Below are 23115 nucleotides of genomic sequence, written 5' to 3'. Positions count from 1 at the left end.
AATAGTGAATAGAGTTCACTACAGAGAATTATACATAACATTTCTCTACATAGGAATACAGATAATTAGATCTCACTGAGGCCCTTAAAAAGGCAAATTTAAAAATTATAAGTTTTCTTTCTTTCCCCTCTGTATCCTCACTTTCCAATTGCAAGATTCTACCTTTTAAACAGTTATTTTCTTGCCAGATCTCTTCCATTTTCCTCAAAATCTCAGTTTTGAACTCTTCCATAGCTTGTGAGGAGTTTTCCTTATTTGAGGAGGGTCCGGATGCTTGTTTGTTCTCCTCCTCTGTTTGCTCGGTTGTCTGGATTTTCTCTGTGTAAAAGTTGTGGAGTGTTAAAGAATTCTTTTTCTTGTTGTTAATCTTTCTCTTCTGAGCTTCCTGAGACTGGGTAGCCATCATTAGCCCAGCAGCTTCTCAGGTTTATCCTCGCGCTCAGGGTCTGTCTGCGGTCAAGCCCCCTGGTGGACCCCCTTGCTTGATCGTCTGCGGAGGTTTCTTTACCAGTCTCAGGGCGCTGCTTCCACAGTCGTATGCCCGTCCACGCTGGTTCCCCACTCAGGTTTTCAGAGCTTTAGTTCCTGGCTGTGTTTGCCTCCACCCTCACCTCCAACCGTGCCTGCACTCTGAACCTGTACTCTGCGTCCTGCTCCCACGCTCAGATTTTGTGTGAGTTCATTAGCTTTTTGGGGTCCCAAATCTTGCTGCTCTCAGGAACAGGCCCCGGAGCTGCCAATGACTCAATGGGTGCCCCAAACTTGCTCTATTTCTTTTTAGCTGGCTTCGGCGCTATAGGTGGTGTGTGTGGAGGGGGTGGGGGTGGGGTGGTTGCTCAGCCCGCAATTTAGTGAGAACTGTTTCACCCCTTTATAGCATGGAAATGCCTCGATTCCACGTACCTTCCACGCCGCACCCTGTTGTGGGGTTCCTCCATTTGTCTGGACTTGTTTTTATGTCCCCTTGAGGAGTTTTGTGTGTTTTGGTCAGGAGAGGTTAAGAGCTGCTTCTTACTCTGCTGCCATCTTAACCCGGAACCTTAAGTGACTTTTTTAAGGTCACATAGATAATAAGTAGCAGGGCTAGGATCTGGACCCAAGTTCCCTAACTTCCAGTCCAGCACTGTGTACCACCCTGCCTCCCAGAATACTCTTATCTTCTGTTAAGAGGAGAAAAACCATTAAACCCAGAGCCCCAAGGTAACTCAAGCATTAAGTCAGGGGTCGCCAATCTTTTTGGCCGTGAGAGCCACAAACGCCACATTTTTTAAAGTGTGATTTCGTGAGAGCCATACAGTGCTCACAGTGCCGCTCCAAAAAATGGACTTTATGGCTCCTGCAGAAAGAGCCATACGTTGCCGACCCCTGATTAAATGGTGGTTTTATAAAGAAGCTGCCTCCCTGGATGAGCCTGATAGAAATTCCCAGCTTCCTAACTCACGCTAAAAGATAGTGATTTTATCTCCTGTGTTGTACTTGTACTCGAGGCACTAGAGGACATAAGACTGTTAGTTTCCCCAGAGTGACCAAGAATTAATGGATTTATATACCAGAGGAAAAGGTAATCTAATCTCCTTGCAACATTTACTCTGCCTTCCTTAACCCTAGATCCCTAAATTGGCATCTTTCTCTTCTCTTAAGCAATAGAGAAGTATATTTGAACTGCTTACCGCAAAGTTATTTACCCTATTAATAAGCCTACCTAGCAAAACATTTCCTACTTTTTCTTATTCTCAATTTAACCTTTATATATATATATATATATATATATATATATATATACACACACACACACACAAACAAATGGGTCAGTTATTTAAAGTTTAATTTTAGTAAATGAGTTTTAGATGAAAGACAATTGAGGCTGAGGGGACACAGGAGGTGGAAAGGAAGAGGAAGAGCTTATTTTGGATCCCACAGGTATATTTTTTCCTTCACTCTTTGAGAAAGCTTCTAATTTACATTGGGTTTCATCAAATCCTTTCCCTGACTTGCTTGACCTGCAAGATGGGAGAGTCAAGTTCATCAAATAATAGGAAACTGGGCACCTTGCCTACAGAGGTTCTCAGATGAAATTAGACGCTTCAGTATGGTAGGGAGGTGAAAGTGTTTTTCTTCATAGACCTGTCATTCTCTCTGCCTTTATGAATCAAGATAGTAAGCAATGTAAAGATGAACGCCTTCCTCCAGGGTTTCCTCAATAGTGAATTGCATTCAGAATGTGTACACATGGTTGGTATAGAGATGGAAGAGAAAACAGGTTCAAAGGTTTTCCAGCCTTATGTTCTTATGTGTTTTTATGGAGAATAAGGAGAGGAAGAAGAAAGTTTAAGCTTCTGGAACCATTGAAATTATGATCATTAAATTGTATATTGTTGATTTTTTTAGATCTGAGTGTATCCACAAGGTTCTTGTCCATTGGACTAGAACAGCTATGACCTCCTCATTTCTGTAATTTCCAGATTTATGGGCCCAATTCCAATCTTCCATTCAAGCAAGTGATACAAGAAGTCAGAACATTACAATATGTTAGAGAGGTAGGGAAGGGGTAGAGATTGGAAGAGATTGAAATGTTGAGACAGTCATCTGGGGACTATTAAGATGCCAGAAAATCAGAGCCAGAGCTTTTGCCCTGTGGGGCTGATGTTTGAGAAACCATAACTAAAAGAGAAGGAACAAGAGCAGCTCACAGGAACTACAGTCATAAATAACCAGAGTTTATGGATCTTGCTTCACAAAAGCATGGAGAACAGGGAGAATTTTGTATTGATCTGCATAGAGTATAAAATATTGTAATGCTGCCCTGTGATTCTTATCTATATTCAAAGTGGAAGCTAGTCTTTCAAGTAGAAGAAAAGGTTTTAAAAATAAAAACCTCTCTTTTGTTGTTATTCAGTCATTTTCAGTTGTGTCTGGCTCTTCACTATCCCAGTAGGGGTTTTCTTGGCAAAGATACTGGAATGGTTTGCCATTCCAAATATGAGTAACTGAGACAAAAGAGTTAAGTGACTTGCCCACAGTCACACAGCTAGTAAGTGTCTGAAGCCAAATTAGTCTCCAGCTTATCAAAAAGAACAAAGTATTCCTTACAAAAACAAAATAGGAAAGTTTTGAGGTAAAAACAAAGAACAAGAGTCAGCAGAGGCATAAAAGAACCTTGACTTGTATCAAGAGTTGGAGGATAGAATAGCATGACAAAGAGGAAAAGAAAAGACAAAAGACAACTGGATATGTGGAGTGATAACAGCAGATAAGAGGCTCTTCCCCATCTGGAGAGAGCTATACCTTCTGAAGGGGAAGCTTCTGCTTGTTCCCAAAAAACTGTGGTGTGGATAAACATATGCCATTAGATGAAAAACCTAAGAGTAGGAGAAAGAAAAGATGAATAGTGTGATCAGTGACCCCGAAATAAAGAATATTGAGATACTGAGGCAGTTCTTTATTGATGTGACAAGAGCGACTACATTTCCCACTTTCCTGGGGCATGTATCCAAGATAAGACCCCCCCCCACATTAACTACCGTACATCTCCAGTGATTCCAATAGGCATAAATGATATGGCCAAAAGGAAGGGAGGGAGGGAGGGAGGGAGGGAGAAAGAGAGAAGGGGAGGGAAGGGAAGGAGGAAGGAAGAGAGAGAAAGGGAGAAAGAGCAAGAAAGTCAGAGAAAGAGATATGGAGGAAGAAGGGAGAAGAGAGAAGGGCGAAGGAGGGAGACAAAGAAAGAAAAAGAGAAAGAGAGAGGGAGGGGGAGCCTTTCTATAATTCTTATAACCAAGTAAAGGAATATCTTTTCCTGACTCAATGACCAATCATCTTCAACACAGGCTCCTGTCATGTATACCAAGGAGATGCATTGCATATACCCTTTAGCAAGGGACCTGAGCACATACCCAGCTGCATGAAAGTATTCCACTTCATCCTTGCTGTGCCTTATCTAAAATAAATAGTTTAAGTTCACAGGCTAATTGTGGTGGAGAGTTGGGGAGGGTGTGGGAGGGAGAGTAACAATGTATATTAAGGTAATAAACTCATCTAAGAATTAGAGATGGCCATGCATGGAACAGTGTATGGGAATGAGAAATAGAGGCAGAAACAAAAGAAATCGTGTTATTGGAATATACTGCAGACTAACTGGGCAGGAAAGAAATAAATGGGAGTTCAAGAAACAGATTTCAAGGCTAATAGAAGGCATGTGGTAGTAGAGACTTGGGATTTCAGTTCTCTAGACCTCTGTTGAGCTCTTCTGCTCAAAACAAAGTAGCTAATCATTTTTAGCTTGTCTTAATGATAATCCTCTCCCTGAAAAGTTAGAAGAAGCAATAAGTTGATCTCAGCTCTTCTGGATTTGACTCTCACCAAGGAAGAACTCGAAATGTTGAGAACTCTTAGTGGAAGTGACCAATCTGTCTTATAATCTCTGATAGAGAAGGGAGCAGAGTCAGGAATTCAATTCAATTCAGTTCATGCTAAAATTCGTGACACCAAAAGAGGAAGTTGGGCATAGTCTGATATGTACTCTATATTTTTGGAAAACAGATTTCACTGGGTTCAAAAAAAAAAAAAGGATAGGCAGAATCCCAAGGACTATATTTTTAGAAGATGTCAGCCTACGGGAATGCTTAAGAGTGAAATTCTAAAGAAACAAAGAGATGTAATTCCAGTGAAAAAGAAAAGAGCAGGTTGTCTAAAGATGCTGATGTGGCTGCATATCAACCAATGTAGATTTAAAAGAGAGAGATAGAGAAGATGGAAGCAAGGACAGATAACTGAGAATGAATAAATATGCATGACAAAGTTCTATAAAGAATAGTGTCAGGGACAGAAAAGCTTAGCAAAAGACCACCCAAAAAAAGACCTTTGGTATTAGGGGAAAGAGGGGTGTGAAAGACGGGCTAAAACCAAGAAAGCATTATATATAGTTACCGAAATATTATACAATAATAGACATGAAGGACTAAACTATTTTCAACAATGCAAGGACCCAAAACAACCCCAAAGGCCTCATGATTAAAAGTGCTATTCACATCCATAGAAAGAACTGTCAGAGTAGGAATGCAGATGGAAACATGCCATTTCTTGCCTTATTTCCTTCATGAGCTTTTTCTTACCTGCTTGGTATATGATTTCTTTCATAGCATGAGGAATAGGGAAATTTGTATTGCATGTCAATACAGGAATAACCTATATCAGATATTCTCTGCCACCTCTGGAGGGAAGGGAGAGAATCTAGATTGCAAAAGGTCAGAAAGCAATTGTTAAAAAATTGTTCCTATGTGTAATTGAACAAATAATAAAAGAAATGAGTTAGTTTAAAAAGGGGGAAGGCTAAAACTGCTACTCAGAGGGAGGAAAAGGTAAAGGAGGAAAAGGAAGTCAGAACTACTTGACACTGATATTTGGACTGAAAAGAACAGAACCAAAATGGCTAATCGAGGTAAATCGGTAGGTGGGATGAGAGTTCATGTTACCAGACTCTCAGGAACCATATCAGAGGGTGCTGAAAGAAGAGGCAGCCCAGATTTCTGAACCACTATCATTGATCTTTGAAAAGAATGAGGCAAATGGGACAAGTGATGCAGGCAGATCTGGAGAAAGGCAAATTTATTCTGATTTTCAAAGAAGGAAAGAGAGTGGAACAACAATGAGGATAATAGGCTTGGCTTTTTTTCTTAGAAAAATTCTCATGCATATCACTAAAGGGACAGTGAAGAAATATCTTCTAGGGGAAGCCCAGTTCACAAAGAGCCCAGCCAGCCTCAGTGTATCAAGAGCACATCCCAGAAGGCAGACAGGTGGCTCAGTAGATTGAGACCAGGTCTAGAGATGAAAAGTCCTGCATTCAAATCTGGCCTCTCTGGGCAAGTCATTTAACTTCCATTACCTACCTCTCACTGTTGTTCTGCCTTGGAATCAATAAACAGTATTGATTCTAAGATAAGGGTTTTAATTTTTTTTTTTAAAGCACATCCCAAAAGAAAATCACCTTAGTTTCTCCTTTGACAAGATTACTAAACTGGATTGTTTGTTTTTTAACAAGACCTCTGATTTCATAGGTGTTGGGAACTCCCAGTAAGGCAATTCCCTCTACTAACATAGATAACAATTCCTTAGCAACCAAACTTTTAGATCAGGGAAATATTGCAAATATAATTTAATCCATATTTTAGCAAAACATTGATAGTGTTTCTATTGTTATTTTTGTGATCAAGACGGAAAAATGTGTGCCAGACATCAGGTAAACCTGAAGCTGGTTAAACAGCTGACACCAAAGTTTAGTGCATGTAATGGTTCAGTGTCAGCTCAAATGAGGAGCTTATAATTGAGCTACCCAGGGATCTGTCCTTAGCCTCGTACCATGTAACATTTTTCTTAACAAGTTGGATAAAGGCAATAGATGTCATGCTTATCAAATTTGCAGATAAGAAAAAGGTAGGAGGAACAGCTAACGTGTTAGATGACAGTCAGGATACAAAAAGATCTTGACAGGCTAAATTGTTGAACTGAATCAAATAAGATTACATTTAATAGGCATAAATAGAGAAGCTCGCATTTTGGTTTTAATCACCAGCTTCACAAGGCAAGATGGGTTCGACAGCAGTTCAGCTAAAAAGGTCTGGGGATAGTAAATGGATGATCTGAATCTTTGGGGTGATATAGTAGCCAAAAAGTTAAAATAATGCACTGAGGAGATCTTAAGCAAAGCATGTCGTCAAGCGCTAAGAAGACATTAGCTTCTGGCCTGGTCAAATTGTATCTGACATGCCGTTTCCATTTGGATGAATGTCACATTTTAGGAAGAAAATTGAGAAAAGGTCTGATGAAGGACCTCAAAATCATGCCACATGAAGATTATTGGAAGGGCCAGCATGGAGACGTGAGATTTGACTTGCTCTTCTTGGACTGAGGGAGTATCACTAGCAGGAATGAATAGAAATTGCAAAAGGAGATTTAGCTTTGATATAAGGAAAATCTTTTGAACAATTGTTGTTCAGTCATTGCAATCATATCCAACTCTTCCTGATCCCATTTGGGGTTTTCTTGGCAAAAATACTGGAATGATTTGCCATTTCCTTCCCAAGCTCTTTTAACTGCCTATATGTGTGTATACCTATGTGTGTACCTATATATACACACATAATATACCTATCTGCCAGCTAAGCACTGTTCTAGGCTCTGACTGATCCCGGAATCCTTTCTTGCTCCAACATCATTTTGCTTATGCAGCCAATAACGTCTCCATCAAGCCTCTAAACCAGTCTTCTATTTTCCTATGCTAATACTTTGTCATTTAACCCCCACAGATCTTCTGAGGAAAGAAATAGGCTGAAAATAACAAAAATAACAACCAAAAAAACCCTAATAAAAATGTGGAAGTCTTTAAAGGATTTTAAAGTGATACTTTAACACAAAAACTTCAATCCAAAACAAAATATTGCAAAAGAAAAATCTGCCTCAAAGAGTTTAGCAGAATATCTGGCATATAGTAGTGGTTTATTAAATGCTTGTTGACTTGATTTAGCCCTTAATGATTTTAATTCTTCTGCTTTTATCTATATTAGCACAATGGATAGAATGCTGAATATTGTTAAGAGGAAAATTAAGATTTAAGTACAAGTTAGCATCCAGGTCTGTCAGGCAAGTGATGGAGAGTTCCAAGCATGGAACAGTGAAGCAAAAGAGACTTTTCTGAGGACTCTCCCGTTATAGCTGATGGCAGTTGGGTGCAAACTTAGCTGCTTGAAGCGAAGAGCCCAGAAAAGTGATTATCTTCTGCTGAAGCCATCTGCCCGTGGAAAGATCAGGTGGAGCAGTGAATCCAGTTCTGGTTGGTGGGCATACCAGACTGGTTCAGCTCCCTGACTTTATCCTTTTGTGGATTATTTGCTTTGGATTCAGAAAAGTTGTGAACATCACTGAAGCCGAAGAGGACCCTGCAGTGAGACACCCCGATCTCTTTATGACCTAGCAGGCTTGACCTGACAACCTGTGATAGAGACAGAGTCCTTTTTTTGTCCCACCTTCTAGCCCTGAACTTACCCATTAGACAAGTACTTTTATATTGACCTTTCCCTCAATACCAACCCTTAAACTCTTAATAAACTGTTTTACTTTACTTCCTGTGCCTTCCTCACACCCCAAGAAAGGACCCACAGAAGAATAGCTTTTAAATCTTCTTTCCCCAGCTTGAGGGGTGACATTCATCGACCAGTGTGTTTTTACCCATTTCCCACATCTCTTATGTAGGTTCCCAGTTATCTTGTGTATCCTGTCACTTGTGTGTGTGTGTGTCACCCTTGTGTTACACTGTGAAAGCAGTTACCTTTTTTCAGTATGAAAGAAGAACATATAGGTTCACATCCTACCTCTGAAATTTATTAGTTTTATGACCCTGGGGAAGTCACATAACCGTTTTCTACCTCAGTCCCCTTGAGGGAAGAAGTTGGTGAACCCTGAGATCATTTTCAGGTCTATATCTATATGTGATGATTATTGTCAACATGTATACCTTAGGCTGCATGTCGGCACCCTGAAGTGAAGAAATGCGTCTTTTGTTGGGCCAACTTGAATTTCTAAAATAATATCAAATACACAATGATCACTTAACCAATGGTAGTTAATTTTTGGTTTAGGTATGAACAACTAACTTCTACATCTGTTCTCAACAAGGAATAAGTAGTTTTCAGCTCAGTGGCCAAAAATTTGCATACAAATGCTGCAAAAGATATTATCAAAAATATTGTGATCTATTAAAGTTAGTATCCTTGATGCATAGTGTTGTAAAACATTGAAAAATGGGCTCTTGGCCCACCAAATATATGTCCCAATCTTTCCTCTACAGACACCTTTTGCATCCATTCCAATAGATCTTTTTCCTCGCCTATAACTCTTCCTCTACTTTGTCTAGAGACAAAAGTCACCCAACTATTGGATACTATTCAGGATGGGTCACATTTATCTGAGTATGACTGAAGTAGGTCCCTGGAACTTGGCTTCTGAGGCAGAGATTTGGATATAGTCAATAGTGACTTAACTGAGGTGGCAGAATTTTAAGAAAGTATTTGGATCCAACAAGCAATTGGAAGTAATGAGGAAGTTTGGAGTAATGGTGGGGTTTGATGGAACATGGGCTTTGTCTCATATTCTTCTGCTGGGACATATTGAGTTTGAATTGTCAATGGGGCATTCTTTTTTGGAATGTCTATAGGTATATGAGGGCTGAAAAAGCAGATATGAGCATCATCTCCATGGATATGAGCATCAAATTTGTAAGAATTGATGAGTTCACCAAAAGAGAATAAAAAAGGAAGAAGAGAAGTCCTAGGACAAAGCCCTGGGATATGTCCACCAAAAGGAGTCTGGACATGAGTGATGATCCAGCCAAAAAAAAAATGGTCACAGGGGGTAGCTAGGTAGCTCAGTGGATTGAGAACCAGACCTTGAGGTCCTAGGTTCAAATCTGATCTCAGACACCTCCCAGCTGTGTGACCCTGGGCAAGTCACTTGACACGCATTGCCTACCCTTACCACTCTTCTGCCTTGGAGCCAATACACAGTATTGATTCCAAGATGGAAGGTAAGGGTTTTAAAAAAATAATTAAAATTTATTTTTTAAAAATGGTCACACAAGAGGACAACCACATGAGAGCAGTGATGTGAAAACCCAAGAAGGAGAGTGTCTAGGAGGAGAGAGAAGACAACAGCCTCAAAAATTTCAGAGTGATAAAGAAAGATGAGGACTGAGAGAAAGCCTATTGAATTCAACTGTTATGATAACTAACCTTGGAGAGATGAGTTTTGGATGAGTGCTGCTGGAAACAAGATTACAAGAGATAGAGAAATGTGAGATGAAGAAATGGAAATAATAAATAAAAATAGCATTTTCTAGGAGTGTGACAGTGAAAGGAAGGAAAGATATGTAGGGTGATAGCTAAAAGAGATGGCAAATTGAAGGGATTTTTGCAGGGATAAGGAAAATCTGTAAACATGTAGGCAAGTAGAGAAGGAGCCAATGGATTTTTAAAAAGATAGAAAATTTTGAAAGAAGGGCTAATCTGATTAGCAAGTTCCTGGAAACTAAAGAGGATAACATATAACAGGAAAACACAGGTAAAGACATAGGTAGAGAACTCCTTGGTAATAAGAACAGCCTTTTTTTCTGAAGCAGAAGGAAAGAAAGAGTGACAGAGAATCCTGAAAAGATCCAAAGTATAAAAGAGGATGAAAAGTTGTTAATTGGTATTCTCATATGGTGGAATGGATGTCTTGAGAAGAAATGTGGAATAGAAGCTATGAGAAGAGGAAGAGAGAAGTCAATTGGAGAAGAATGAAAAGACTGCCATTCATTAGTAAGGATCCGTATATAAAGTTCAGCAATCCAAAGTGGTTTATCATCTATTAGAGGAGTGTCTTCAGTGCTATAGTCCCAAGTGCCTTGAGTTGGACTAAGGAGACAAGGACATCTATTCAGTGTTGATAGTGAGTTCTTCTGGATAGCCTCCTCCAGGGCAGGATAGCCCACGTTCCCTACTCAATTCAATAAAAAAACTGCTAAATATCTATGGTTCCTTTTTTAAATTTTTTTCCAGATTATGGCAATATAATTTTCAATAATTATTTTCATTCAATAATGTTTTCTGACATTTTGTGAACCATGTTCTCTTCATCTCTCCCACTTCCCCAAGAAGGCAAGTAATGTGATATAGATTGTACATGTGTTATTATACAGTACATATGTCCAAGTTCATCATGTTGTGAAAGAAGATATATATTGATTAACTAGATAAAAAATTCATGGAGGAAATAAAATTAATAATGGCATGCTACAATCTTGCATTCAGATTCCATCAGTTCCTTCATGGTAGTGGATCACCTTTTTCATCATGAGTCCCTTGGAGTTATCCTAGATTTTTGCATGTGTACAACATTCTCCTGGTTCTTCTCACTTCACTTTGCACCACTTCGTATGTATTTCCAGGGGATTTTTTTTGTGATCATTTTGTCTGTCATTTCTTATGACACAATAATATCCTATTGCAATCATATACTACAACTTGTTTGGCCATTCTCCAATTGATGGATATCACTTTGGTAGGGGGGCAACTAGGTAACTCAGTGGATTGAGAACCAAGCCTAGAGACTAGAGGTCCTGGGTTCAAATCTGGCCTCATACACTTCCTAGCTGTGTGACCCTGGGCAAGTCACTTAATACCCATTGCCTAGTCCTTACCACTCTTCTGCCCTAAAACCAATACACAGTATTCTAAGATGGAAGGTGAGGGTTTAAAAAATAAAATAAATTCAAAATCATTTTTTAAAAAGAGATGCTATAAATATTTTTGGACAAGAAAGTCTTTTCCCACAATCTTTGATCTCTTTGGGATATAGATCTAGTATTGGTATTGCTGGGACAAGGGTTATGCACAAGTACATCCTTTGGGGCATGATTCCAAGTGTCCTTAGCTCCATAATCAATTTATTTTGGGAGAAGAAGGACTGGTGCTAGGGGCTCTATCAATGCCTTTCCTACTTTAAAGAACTTGTTAAAGAACCCCATAACTCTCATCTCTTAGAAGGGATATTTTCAATGTCCTTCTTACCAGGATGGTTGCAGACTTCTATATCTCTCTTCCTTGCTTATCTCTCTCTATTCATCCCACTTTCACACACACACACACACATCCTTCAAGTCCAGATTCATTTCTTACTGTATTACAGAGTTTATCCCTCACATGCTGTGTTCAGCAGTCTTCATGCAGCCCAACAAAATTTCATTTTTGTAAAACAGACACACAGTTTTTCTTGGCTATTTTGTCTTAAGTGGCTTGCATTGAAATGAAACATATTTAATTCAAAGTATCCTGATGGGAATAGTACGGCTGGAGTGCCATCACATCAGCACAGCAGTGTTCATTTTATCTTAAAATATCTATTAACAAAAGCCAAATAGGAAACACTTACAGAATATAAATATTTCTGACAATTGAGAAAGACTGGTCAATCAATGCAGAGCAATCAGGTATGAGCAAGCCAGGATTTGATCAAAAGCTTCAGAGTACTCATTTTTATTCAAATAGTTGTGATGAAAAATTTTCCAAAACTTACAACCTCTGCCAAGCATTGTTTACGAGAAGAGATGCCACAGTCAACACCCAGGAGCCATGGAATCAAAAAGTGATTGAAATAATAGGGAACAAAAAAAATCACAAAAGGGCTGGAACCAAAAAGCCAATAAGATTACTCTAGCACATTGCTACAGCAAACACAAAGCTGTTATAATGGACCTTGGAAATTTGTGCTCTTCTTCAACAGAAAGAGTAAAATAGACTCATAGATTTGGAATTGGCAGGAATTTTAGATGACATCTGGTCCAATGCTCTCATTTTATGCATGAAGTAAATGAGACCAAGAGCAGTTGTGACTTGTCTAAGATGATATAAGAAATAACCAAGAGAGGAAGACTTTCATCTCCAACCCCCTCTGACTCTCTCTTTCCCCTTGCATCTCATTCAATCCAATCCATTAAACACTTATTAAATACCTACTATATGTAAGTAAGGAACTCTGCTAGGCAGAAAGGAAACAATTCTTGCCTTCCACGCATTCATTTGTTTCTTCAACAAATATTTACTAAATACCTACTATGTGTGTTATACCAATTCTGGGGACAATATAAAGGCAAATTGGACATTCTCTGGAAACATAAAATTATTTAGTTGAAGAGTTAAGTTATGAATACAGATAAATAAAATATGACTTATAATTACTAATTATAAAGGTGATCAAAGAAGCATTTTGATATCAAATGACAGGGAGTAGTGATTAAGGGCAGGATAGGGGTCAAGAAGAGAACTTGGAACCAAAGAAGGTAATGTTTGGCCTAGAGAATGAAAGTGGCTCTTCATGAAAAAACTCAGACCTAAACTAAGAAAAGAGAAGTTAAGTGGTACAGTGCTAGGCCTGGAGTCTGGAAAACTCATCTTCCTAAGTTCAAATCTGGTTTCCAACAATTACTAGCTATGTGACACTGGGCAAGTCATTTAGCCCTGTTTACTTCAGTTCTTCATCTAGTAAAATGAGCTAGAGAAGGAAATGGTGAACCACTCCAGTATCTTTGTCAAGAAAACTCCAAATGAAGCCATACCAGGTCTCAAACTGTACTATAAAGCAGTACTTTTCAAAACCATCTGGCATTGGCTAAGAAATAGAATGGTGGGTCAAAGGAATAGATTAGATATACAATATACAGTTGTAAATGAGCATAGCAATGTAGAATTTGATAAATCCAAAGATCCCAGCTTAGGGAACAAAAATTCACTATGTGACAAAAACTGCTGAGAAAACCAGAAAACAATATGGCAGAAAATAGATATAGATCAGTATCTCACACCCTTTACAAAGATAAAGTCAAAATGAGTAAATGATGTAGATATAAAGAGTGATATCATAAGCAATTTAGAGGAGCATGGAATAGATTACTTTTCAGATCTATGGAAAAGGGAAGAACTTGTGACCAAACAAGACAGAGAATTTTAGGGGGTATAAAATGAATAGTATTGATGATATTCAATTTAAAAGTTTTTATGCAAGTGAAACCAATGTAACCAAGATTAGAAGAGGAAAAAAAACTGGAGGAAATGTTTTTACAGCAAATTTCTCTGATAAAGGTTTCTTTTCTCAAATATATAGAGAACTGAATCAAATTAATAAGAATACAAATCATTCCCCAATTGATAAATGGTCAAAGGATATGAACAGGAAGTTTTCAGACGAAGTCAAAGCTGTCGATAATCATGGGAAAAAACATTCTAAGTCACTACTGATTAGAGAAATGCACATTAAAACAACTCTGAGAAATCACTTCATAGCTAGCAGATTGGCTAATATCATAGTAAAGTGAAAAATACAGGAAGGAATTTGGCAAAATGGGACATTAATGCATTGTTGATGGAGGTGTGAACTGATCCTACCATTCTGGAAAGTGACTTGGAACTATGCCCAAAAGCCTATAAAAACTGCGATTTTTCATCCAGCTTTTTCACAACTACTAGATCTGTATCCCAAAAAGATTTTTAAAAAATAGAAAAGTATCTATTTACACAAAAAATATTTATAGTAACTCTTTTTGTGGTGGCAAAGAATTGATAAGGAAGAAGATACCCATCACCTGGGGAAAGGCTGAATAAATTGTGGTATATGATTATGATGGAATACAGGTGCACTATAAGAAATGATGAGCAAGGGGGCAGCTGGGTAGCTCAGTGGATTGAGAGCCAGGCCTAGAGACAGCAGGTCCCAGGTTCAAATCTGGCCTCAGACACTTCCCAACTGTGTGACCCTGGGCAAGTCACTTGACTCCCATTGCCTACCCTTACCACTCTTCTGCCTTGGAGCCAATACATAGTATTGACTCCAAGACAGAAGATAAGGGTATAAAAAAAGGAAAAAAAAAGAAATGATGAGCAAGACGAATTCAGAAAAACAAAGACCTACACGAACTGATGCAGGCTAAAGTGAACAGAAACAGGAGAACATTGTAACAGCAGTATTGTACAATGATCATCTGTGAAAGACTTAGCTACTCTCAGCAATACAATGATCCAGAATAATTCCAAAGGACTTATGGCAAAGAATGTTATCCATCTCCAGAGAAAGAACTGATGGAGTCTGAATGCAGATCAAAACATTTTATTTTTTACTTTTATGTTTATTGGGGGGGGTGATTTTATATGAGTATTCCCTCACAGTGATGACCAATTTGGAAATGTGTTTTACATGGTCATACACATATAACCCACATCAAATTGCTTACCATCTATGTAAGGGAGAGAAGGAAACAGTTTGGATTTTATAATTTTGGAAAACATGTTGAAAATTGTTATCACAAGTAACTGTGAAAATAAAATATTTAATCTTTTTTAATTTTTAAAGAAATAAAAAATAAAGAAAACCACCAAAAGAGTGAAAAAGAGTCTGACATAACTGAAAAACAACAGAGCAATAACATTAAGATAAAAACCCTGATAATAACATGTTGGGTAGCTTGAAATTATAATATGAGTTAGCCATATTAAGGGTAAGCAAAGTTGTATATTCCAGTTTCAGAGCATGTTCCTTGAAATGCTTTTGTATCTAGGTGATAAAACTTAATTATTATTATCCCTGAGAAAAAGTAATATTTATGTATTATTTAAAGGCTTGTGAAGTTTTTTTGTACATGATCTTGACTTAGCTTCACAATAACCCTAGAAGATAAGTAGCACAGTATTATTACCCCCATTTGACAGAATAAAGAAACAGAAGGTTAGAAGGTCTACCATATCACATAGATATTGATAACAAAGGTGAGATTCAAACTCAGTTCTTTTGAGTTTAATATGGATGCTCTTCCCATTCTCCCATGCCACCAATGACTGATGTGATATTCTCTCTCATCCAATAACCTTTTGATCCTTCTTCTAATCCTCTGGAAATAGTAATTTTATATTTTTCATAACCATGCTTGGCTAATTTGGTTAACTTTTGTGTTTGTGTGTTTGTGTTACTATTTGGCAGGTAGGAGATCAGATCATTGAAATCAATGGGGAAAGCACAAGAGACATGACTCATGCCAGAGCGATAGAACTAATCAAGTCTGGAGGAAGAAGAGTGAGGCTGCTGCTGAAACGTGGGACAGGACAGGTCCCAGAATACGGTGGGTTTTCACATCATAATCCACTTCCTGTGTCCTCCTTTGTACTGAAAATACTCCTGCCCCTTTTAGAACTACATCAGTACTCTATTTCTACCTAACTATATATTTAGCTATTAGTATTTATATTTTAAAATACCTAATCAAGCAAATATATATAATATGCTACTCAGTATAGAAAATGTTTTCAGTTTGATATGTAAATAATGGTAGGGTTTTCCAGGGCATCTCTGAGTGTGCTAGGAGATCATGCAAATATGGATATTAAAATACATTTTCTTTTCACTTTCACAGGAATTTCTCTGTTCATTTGGGTTCACAGTAATTTACAAATTATTTCCTAAAATTATTTATCCATCAGTCACTTAAGATTCTTGAGCAATGTTGAAAAACACTCATGCCTTTCTTATTTATCAGACAGTCTTTAAAAAAGATTTATTTCCTCAAACTTTTATGGCTTAGGGTTTCATTTAGAGGTTGTATTTATTTCACATTTTGAAATTTGGGTTTCCCTTCCAACCTCTGCTATACAAAAATGCCCCCTTTATTATTTGTCTGTTGACCTTTCCACAGATCTATTTTAAATGCATGTGAGACTATAAATTTGTACCTTCAGAGGACTTTAGAGTGATTATTTTCCTATGGCCAGTTTGCAACACTATCAAAATCATTATTTTATAGTGCATCACATTATGTTATGGGCCTGTCACATGAAATACAGTGATATGAGCTGAGAAAAATGAAGGAAAGAGTTGAGCTAGTCAGTTATCCAATGATGCAATCAATGTAAATAGCTGATCTGAATTTGGGAGATCCCTCCCAATTTAATCTGCCTCCTTTTTCTCTTCTACACTACCAAAAAAAATCCTAACCACATTTTTTCATGACTCATCTAGGGACTGTTTTAATTTCCATTTCATTTGCTCAATGGAACCATCCAAATTCAGCAACTCTTAATAGATGGTAGAATGTAAACTCTTTGAAGTCAGAAACTATTCCATTTTTATCTTTATATCCCCAGAACTTTGCACAATGCCTGGCACATGACAAGCCCTTATTAAGTATTTATTTAATTGAATAATTTCACCTATGGTAAAAAAAATATGAATCTTAGAGCTCACAAGAGGAACAAAGAGTACTCAATTGATATTCCTTTAAATTAAGAGTCCAGAAGTTTTCTCTAGGACTGTATCTCTGTCTGGTGAAATGTAAGGAAATATTTTATAGCAAGGACCAATTCTAATTTCATTTTAGTGGTTTTTAATAATACTAACAACATCAGCTAATTTGAATAGTAAATACAAGCCAGATCTTGCTACAGAAATCAATTAGGTATTGGTGTTATATATTTTGTAAGTTCTATGAACTCTCTGATACATATCCATATCATTTCATTCCTTCAACTATTCAATGACTATCATAGTCATTAGTAGTCGATGTCATGTTGACCCAAAAATTCTAATCATTTCTAAAAAGGATAAATTTACTATGAATATATATTTTACTTGGTAAGATCTGGCTAAATATTACCTGTGCCACCCCCCAAAAGTTAATCAAATGTTAGCAAAAAATAAGCAAACCTAACTAAATTTTATATATGCATATATATGTTTGTGTGTGTGTGTGTATATACATATATATACATATATTTAAAACACACCACTACTGCTCAAAAGATAAATATCATGATTCACTTTCTCTTTAGGCTCTCTTGCTAGTTCCATATGCCTAGCGACTGCCATCAATACTGAGTGAGTCCTCAGTCCAATACACTTAGCATATTCATAATTAGAAACTATATAATAATATATAGCATAAAAATAAGCATTAATTCATTCCTAAGAATCAAAGAATCAGTTTACAACAGATAGCTAAAGTGCATTCTCTGGGTATTTTAGCACTAGTCAGCTCAACTTTACCTTTATCCAGAGAGGTCAAACCAAAGTTAGATCTTTCCACACACACACACACACAAAAAGATTGATCATCACTTGAATTTAGAATAACATCACCTAGACATTTGAAGTCTAATACGGACCCTTAATTCTATTAAACTTCTATTTAATCTATTAAGTCATGTTGCAAATGTCTCTTCCTTTTTCCAAAATTCCACAGTCCCAGATTTGTTCTATAATATTAAGTCTATTTGGTTAATTTTGACATTGGCTAGACTCCTACTATAGAATTAAAATATAATAGTACAAAGTACACTTTGAAGAAAGACAGTACACTAGAAACTAAAAATTTGCTCTTGCAGCAAGACTAATGTGAAGGATGAAAACTTCTTCACAAGAAGTTAAAAAGGTTGAGGATCAGGTCAGCAATATTTTTAGAATGTAACAATAATTTTTTAGAGTGATGTTTCTGGATCCTCTCAGGGGCTAATTATGAAAAAAGCAGTTCTAAGAAGCAGCCACCTTAGAGGATGATACAAACCACCCTAAAGTAGCAGCAAACACCCAAGGCTAAGAGAGCATCATCATTCTTCTATAAGGAATTGAGGAAATGCAATGTAAACTAATTTTTTTTGGTACTTGTTATCAAAAAGAATGAGTGGAAAAAGTTGAAAGGAGATATTTCTTTCCCAGCAACAAATAGAGAGCTTATGTTTACTAGTAAATCAGGAGGAAAATATTCTATTTCTGGTGTCTAGTGCCATCTTAATCACAGGAAATTTTATTTGTTTTAACAAATTTAAATTTTTGCGACATTCAAACCTGAAATTTGCTGTTGTGAGCCTCTTGGATTTCAGATTCATAGTGTAGCCTAAATTCCATCTTCAAAGGATTATTTTGTGGATTATTAGAGCCCACAGGAGATATACCCTTTACCTTCCAGGGAATTTCAGACTTAAAGCAGCAAGGGAAGATATCAGACTGTGGAACTCTTGTCTAGTTAATGATTTTAAAGATAGCCCTCTGATACCTACACAACTGGAAACATCTTTGAAGTAAGACCTTTATCAGGATTTATGAGCGATGTCAAGAAATATCAGGGCTTGGTCAAGAGAAATAGAAAAAGGGGGGGATACCTAGCATCAAGCTCCTAAGATGTTCTGTGACAGAGAGATAAGCACAGAGGCAAAAGAAAGAAAAAACACCCAGGGCATCTGACAGATTATTGACTGAGAGAAATCTGTGTGAATCCAAGTGAGCCACGAAAAGGAATAAAATGTGCAGCAAATGTGTCATTCATCCTGGGGCAGAAATTACACTGGGATTCTAAAGATTCCTCTGCCAATTCAGAGGGAGAAATTCACAAACTCAGCCAGGAAGTCAGTGGTCACACAGAGAAGCCTGTCAGAAGAGCCATGGAGGGGGCCAGAGAACAATGAAAGAGTTCATAAATGGTAGGACTTGAAAGAGAAGCTCAGGAGATAGACATATTTCTTCTCAACTCTAAACCTTAGACTAAGAGTTTGTTGGTATTGAGACTAGACAAAGGGATGGATTGTTTCTATTCATTCCCAAGTAGAACTAATAGAGAGCATTTATTCCACTGGACCAATGGGAAAAAAGACACCATTTTTAACAATAATATAATTGTGTGTCAGTTATCAAAATGCCTTCTGAAACAGAGCATAAGCAGAAAATTTACTTGAAAAGCATTAACTTCTATCTGCAGAGGGACAAATTGTACAACTCTCTGCCTTGAAATATGGATATTCTTCTATCAAGTTATGGGGAGAACCCTGAATGTTCCCTCCCTTCTTTCCTAAAACTGCAGTAAAGAAATCAGATTTGTCTTCTAGGAGTAGAACAAGGCTTCAACATAATAGATGTTTACTTTGGAAATGATTTGTCATTCATATTTGATCAAAATAAAGCAAAATAGAGAACTCTTCAATAATATTCTTGGCATCTCAAAAGACAGATTGACCTGCACAATTAAAAAGAAGAAGAAGAAGAGATGAAGAAGGAGGAGGAAGAGAAAGAGGAGGAGGAGGAGGAGGAGGAGGAGGAGGAGGAGAAGGAAAACCACAACAAAAACAATAGCAATGATAATAATAATAGTTAACATGTTTATGACCTGATGTGCCATGCACATTACAACTACTATCTCATTTGATTTTCACAATTACCCCTAGAAATGGGCACTATTTATTATCATCTCCATTTTACTGATGAGGAAACTGAAGCAGACAGAAAAGAAAAGGAGGCAGCAGTACTAAGAATCACAGTTTCTAGATAAGCTCTAAAACTTGCCCATAGTCATACAACCAGCAAGTATCTGAGTCCAGATTTGAATTCAGTTATTCCTTAATCCAGACCTGGTGCTCCATATACTGTACCACCTACCTGACTATAGGGAAGAACGTCAGACTAAGTTAAAAACCAAACATTTCTATCCACACCAATATTATAAGTAAAAATAGCATCTACAGAAAGAAGCAAATCAGTGACCTATCTTTCTGCTTATACTTTTCCCCCCAGAGCTAATCATATAAATATTTGTTTCTGCCTTGATTTTTGGCCCTTATAAAATGAAATGAAACTTAGCTATACAAATATGGTCAACCTTCATTCATTCTGATTAATTTTGAAGAAAAATCTGTCTCCATACTATAGAATGTTGTCAAAGAAACATAATTTTATGACTTCCAAGAATATACATTCACTACAATTATGTGCGTATATTCATTACAATTGAACTACAATATACATTTACTACAATTAGAATAGAGAATTGTTACTTAATAGGTAAGAATGATTTAAAATTAGCACTTTAAACACCAGCTTAATCTGTGCTGCCCTCTTCTATTGCAGTCATTATTTGTACATAAACATTATTTCTAACATCCTTAGAAATAGGCTTTTCTAGTAAATAGGGACATGTTCTCCCATTTGCTTTGTAAGTCCCTTATTCAGTCAATGATGTATTTAAGCTTCTGGCAAGTCTCCATTCATCAAATGTTTCATACAATATGATAAAATCAAGACAGGCAGTCTTAATTTTTAAAAATATAATCTTGAGTATAAAAGTCTTTCCCAAAACAAGAATAGGGATAGGGATCAAGCCTGTGATTTCATGGGTATAAGAAATTTCTGGATGAGGAAACTTCTTCTATCAATATAGGTCAGCACCTTCTCTGCAATTTTTCATCTTGGGGAATTTCCCAGAATCCTAAGATGTTTAGTGATTCACCTAGAATCACACAGCCAGCAGGTCACGGGAGATTTAAAACAAACTATAGAAACCTTACAGATTGGAACAAACTGCAGTGGGGAAGGGAGATCTGAATTAATTAAAAAGTGTGAATAACTTAAACAAAAAATAGTGACAAAGCTTCAACAAATACCCTACTCTGACGCCTCTTCCTAGCATGGATGGATGGCCTGTTCTTGGAACATGTCAATGGAGTCTAATCTTCTAGGATAAGGGAAACAACAACAATAATAATAATAATTAACAATTATATGACACTTGCTACATTCCAGATACTATGCTAAGCACTTTATAGTTATTATCTCATTTGATTCGTACAAACACCCTACAAGGTAGTTGCTATTATTATCCCCATTTTACAAATGAGGACACTAAGTCAGAGAGAAGCCAAGTGACTTGCCCAGGGTCTTGCTGGAAAAGATTCACATATGGTCCCCTCAGTAGATTATGTTAGCAGAACAAGGACGACTTGCCTAGCAAAGCACAAAGGAGAATGATTGGCCATAAAGTAAAAAGGAGGTGATGATTTCTTTGGCCATGACAACCTATGAAATAAATACAAAATGGCACTTGATAATAATCCACTCCCTTCCATGGTGACACACTGAAGAAAAGAGGCAACAAGTACTAAGAATCACAGTTTCTAGATAGGCTATAAAACCTTAATATATTTATTACTCTAAATGTAAGATCTTTATCGAGTGATCAAGAGTAGAAAACGTGAATCATGTTTGTCTTAACCTTTAAACCAAAAGGCAAGAGGAAGTTGCAACTAAATAGAAAAATGACTCCCAAACTCTCCTTGGGGAAGCAAATTGTGCAGATGGTGATATTAATTTTATCCTGCATCCAAGGCAACAAGAAACACTATTGCATAGGATACTTGTTTTGCAGTTCTTGTGAAGAGTATTTGCAAAAAGACCACCATGAAGATAGTTATACATATATACTCATATCTGCTGCAGAAAATGAGAGAAAATAAACTCCCTAAAGTACTCAATAAAATCCTTCAAAATTAATTTCTATTTTATATATACATATATATTCTTACACTCATTAAATGTTTAAATACTTAGAGATTTTAGGGGGGAAAGCAGGTAGAAGAATGAAAAATATGCTGGAAAATATTGCTCCTTTTTAAGAAATCAGAGAGACTTTTAGATGTCTTTTAGATGACACAAAAGCTTTACCTCTCTATATCATGAAGTGAAGAAAGTTAGGAAGCACTGGACATGTTAAGAAACAAATACCATCATAAAAATGAAACTTATCATTTTAACAGGAAAGAAATTAATCAACAAATATTCATTAAGTATCTACTATATGCCAGTTACTATGTTAGACACTGAGGATTAAAAATCAAAAACAAAAAGTGAAAGAGTTTCTTGCTCACAGGGAACAAAATAACTTAGCTGCTAATGTGGTAAATACTTTCGAGTCACCTGTCTGAATACAATCAGGCTTTCAAATCATTAGAGTTCAAAATCAATACTAAATCAAAAGATAGAATGAAAATGAGTTGTATTCAGTTTAAACATCTCCACCCTGAAGTATTTAAGCAAACTGTTGACAACAGACACAAGAACAGATTATCAGCATTTCCAAGGAAATTTTAACTGATAAAAACTAAATGCCACAATAAGGAGGACAGAAGAACCCAGAAACTATGTCAATCATAAAAATCAAACCAATTGGGAATTCTAACATCACAAGTCAAGCATAAAGAAACAGAAAGGCATTAAAGAAAACACAAATGGGAAGAGTAGTTAGACTGTATACCTAGCATGTGCAAAGGAGATTCATGCTATAGTTGAGACAATTTTAAGGGCTTCAAGTGACTGATTCTCAAGATAGCTGAAAGAGAAGATTCTGCCAAACAATTTTTTAAAATTATGTACATCTTTGCTACTGATAAAAACAACCAAAAGAAAATGGTTAATAGCTACTAAGCCATATCTTCCCATCTCTAATAAAACTTTGAGGTTATTATATACATATAACCAGCATTCTTTATTTTTAAGCCCTTACTTTCTTTCTTAGTATCAGTTCTAAGACAGAAGAACAGCAAGGGTTAGGCAACTGGAGTTAAGTGACTTGGCCAGTACCACAGAGCTAGGAAATGCCCAAGGTCAAATTTGAACCTAGGTCCTCCAAACCTGGTGTTTTATCATCTGTGCTATTTAATTTCCCCTCAGGAAGTCTTGATGAAGCTATAAGATGGGATCAAGTAGGCTTTTATAAAGTATTTCATCACAGAC

General features: G+C 36.9%; 1 protein-coding gene across 2 annotated transcripts in view; it reads left to right on the top strand.

Moving 5' to 3' along the window:
* MAGI2 (membrane associated guanylate kinase, WW and PDZ domain containing 2) overlaps positions 1–23115 on the top strand; it is a 1708818-nt gene that overhangs the window by 1598126 nt on the left and 87577 nt on the right. For both annotated transcript variants that reach the window (XM_044678723.1, XM_044678722.1), the window contains one exon: positions 15556–15694. In XM_044678723.1, the coding sequence (XP_044534658.1) occupies positions 15556–15694 (139 nt within the window). The remainder of the gene's footprint in view (positions 1–15555; positions 15695–23115) is intronic.

The sequence above is a fragment of the Gracilinanus agilis genome, chromosome 5 (genome assembly GCF_016433145.1).
Source record: "Gracilinanus agilis isolate LMUSP501 chromosome 5, AgileGrace, whole genome shotgun sequence".
Classification (NCBI taxonomy): Eukaryota; Metazoa; Chordata; class Mammalia; order Didelphimorphia; family Didelphidae; genus Gracilinanus; species Gracilinanus agilis.
This window is presented reverse-complemented; position numbering and strand designations above follow the sequence as displayed.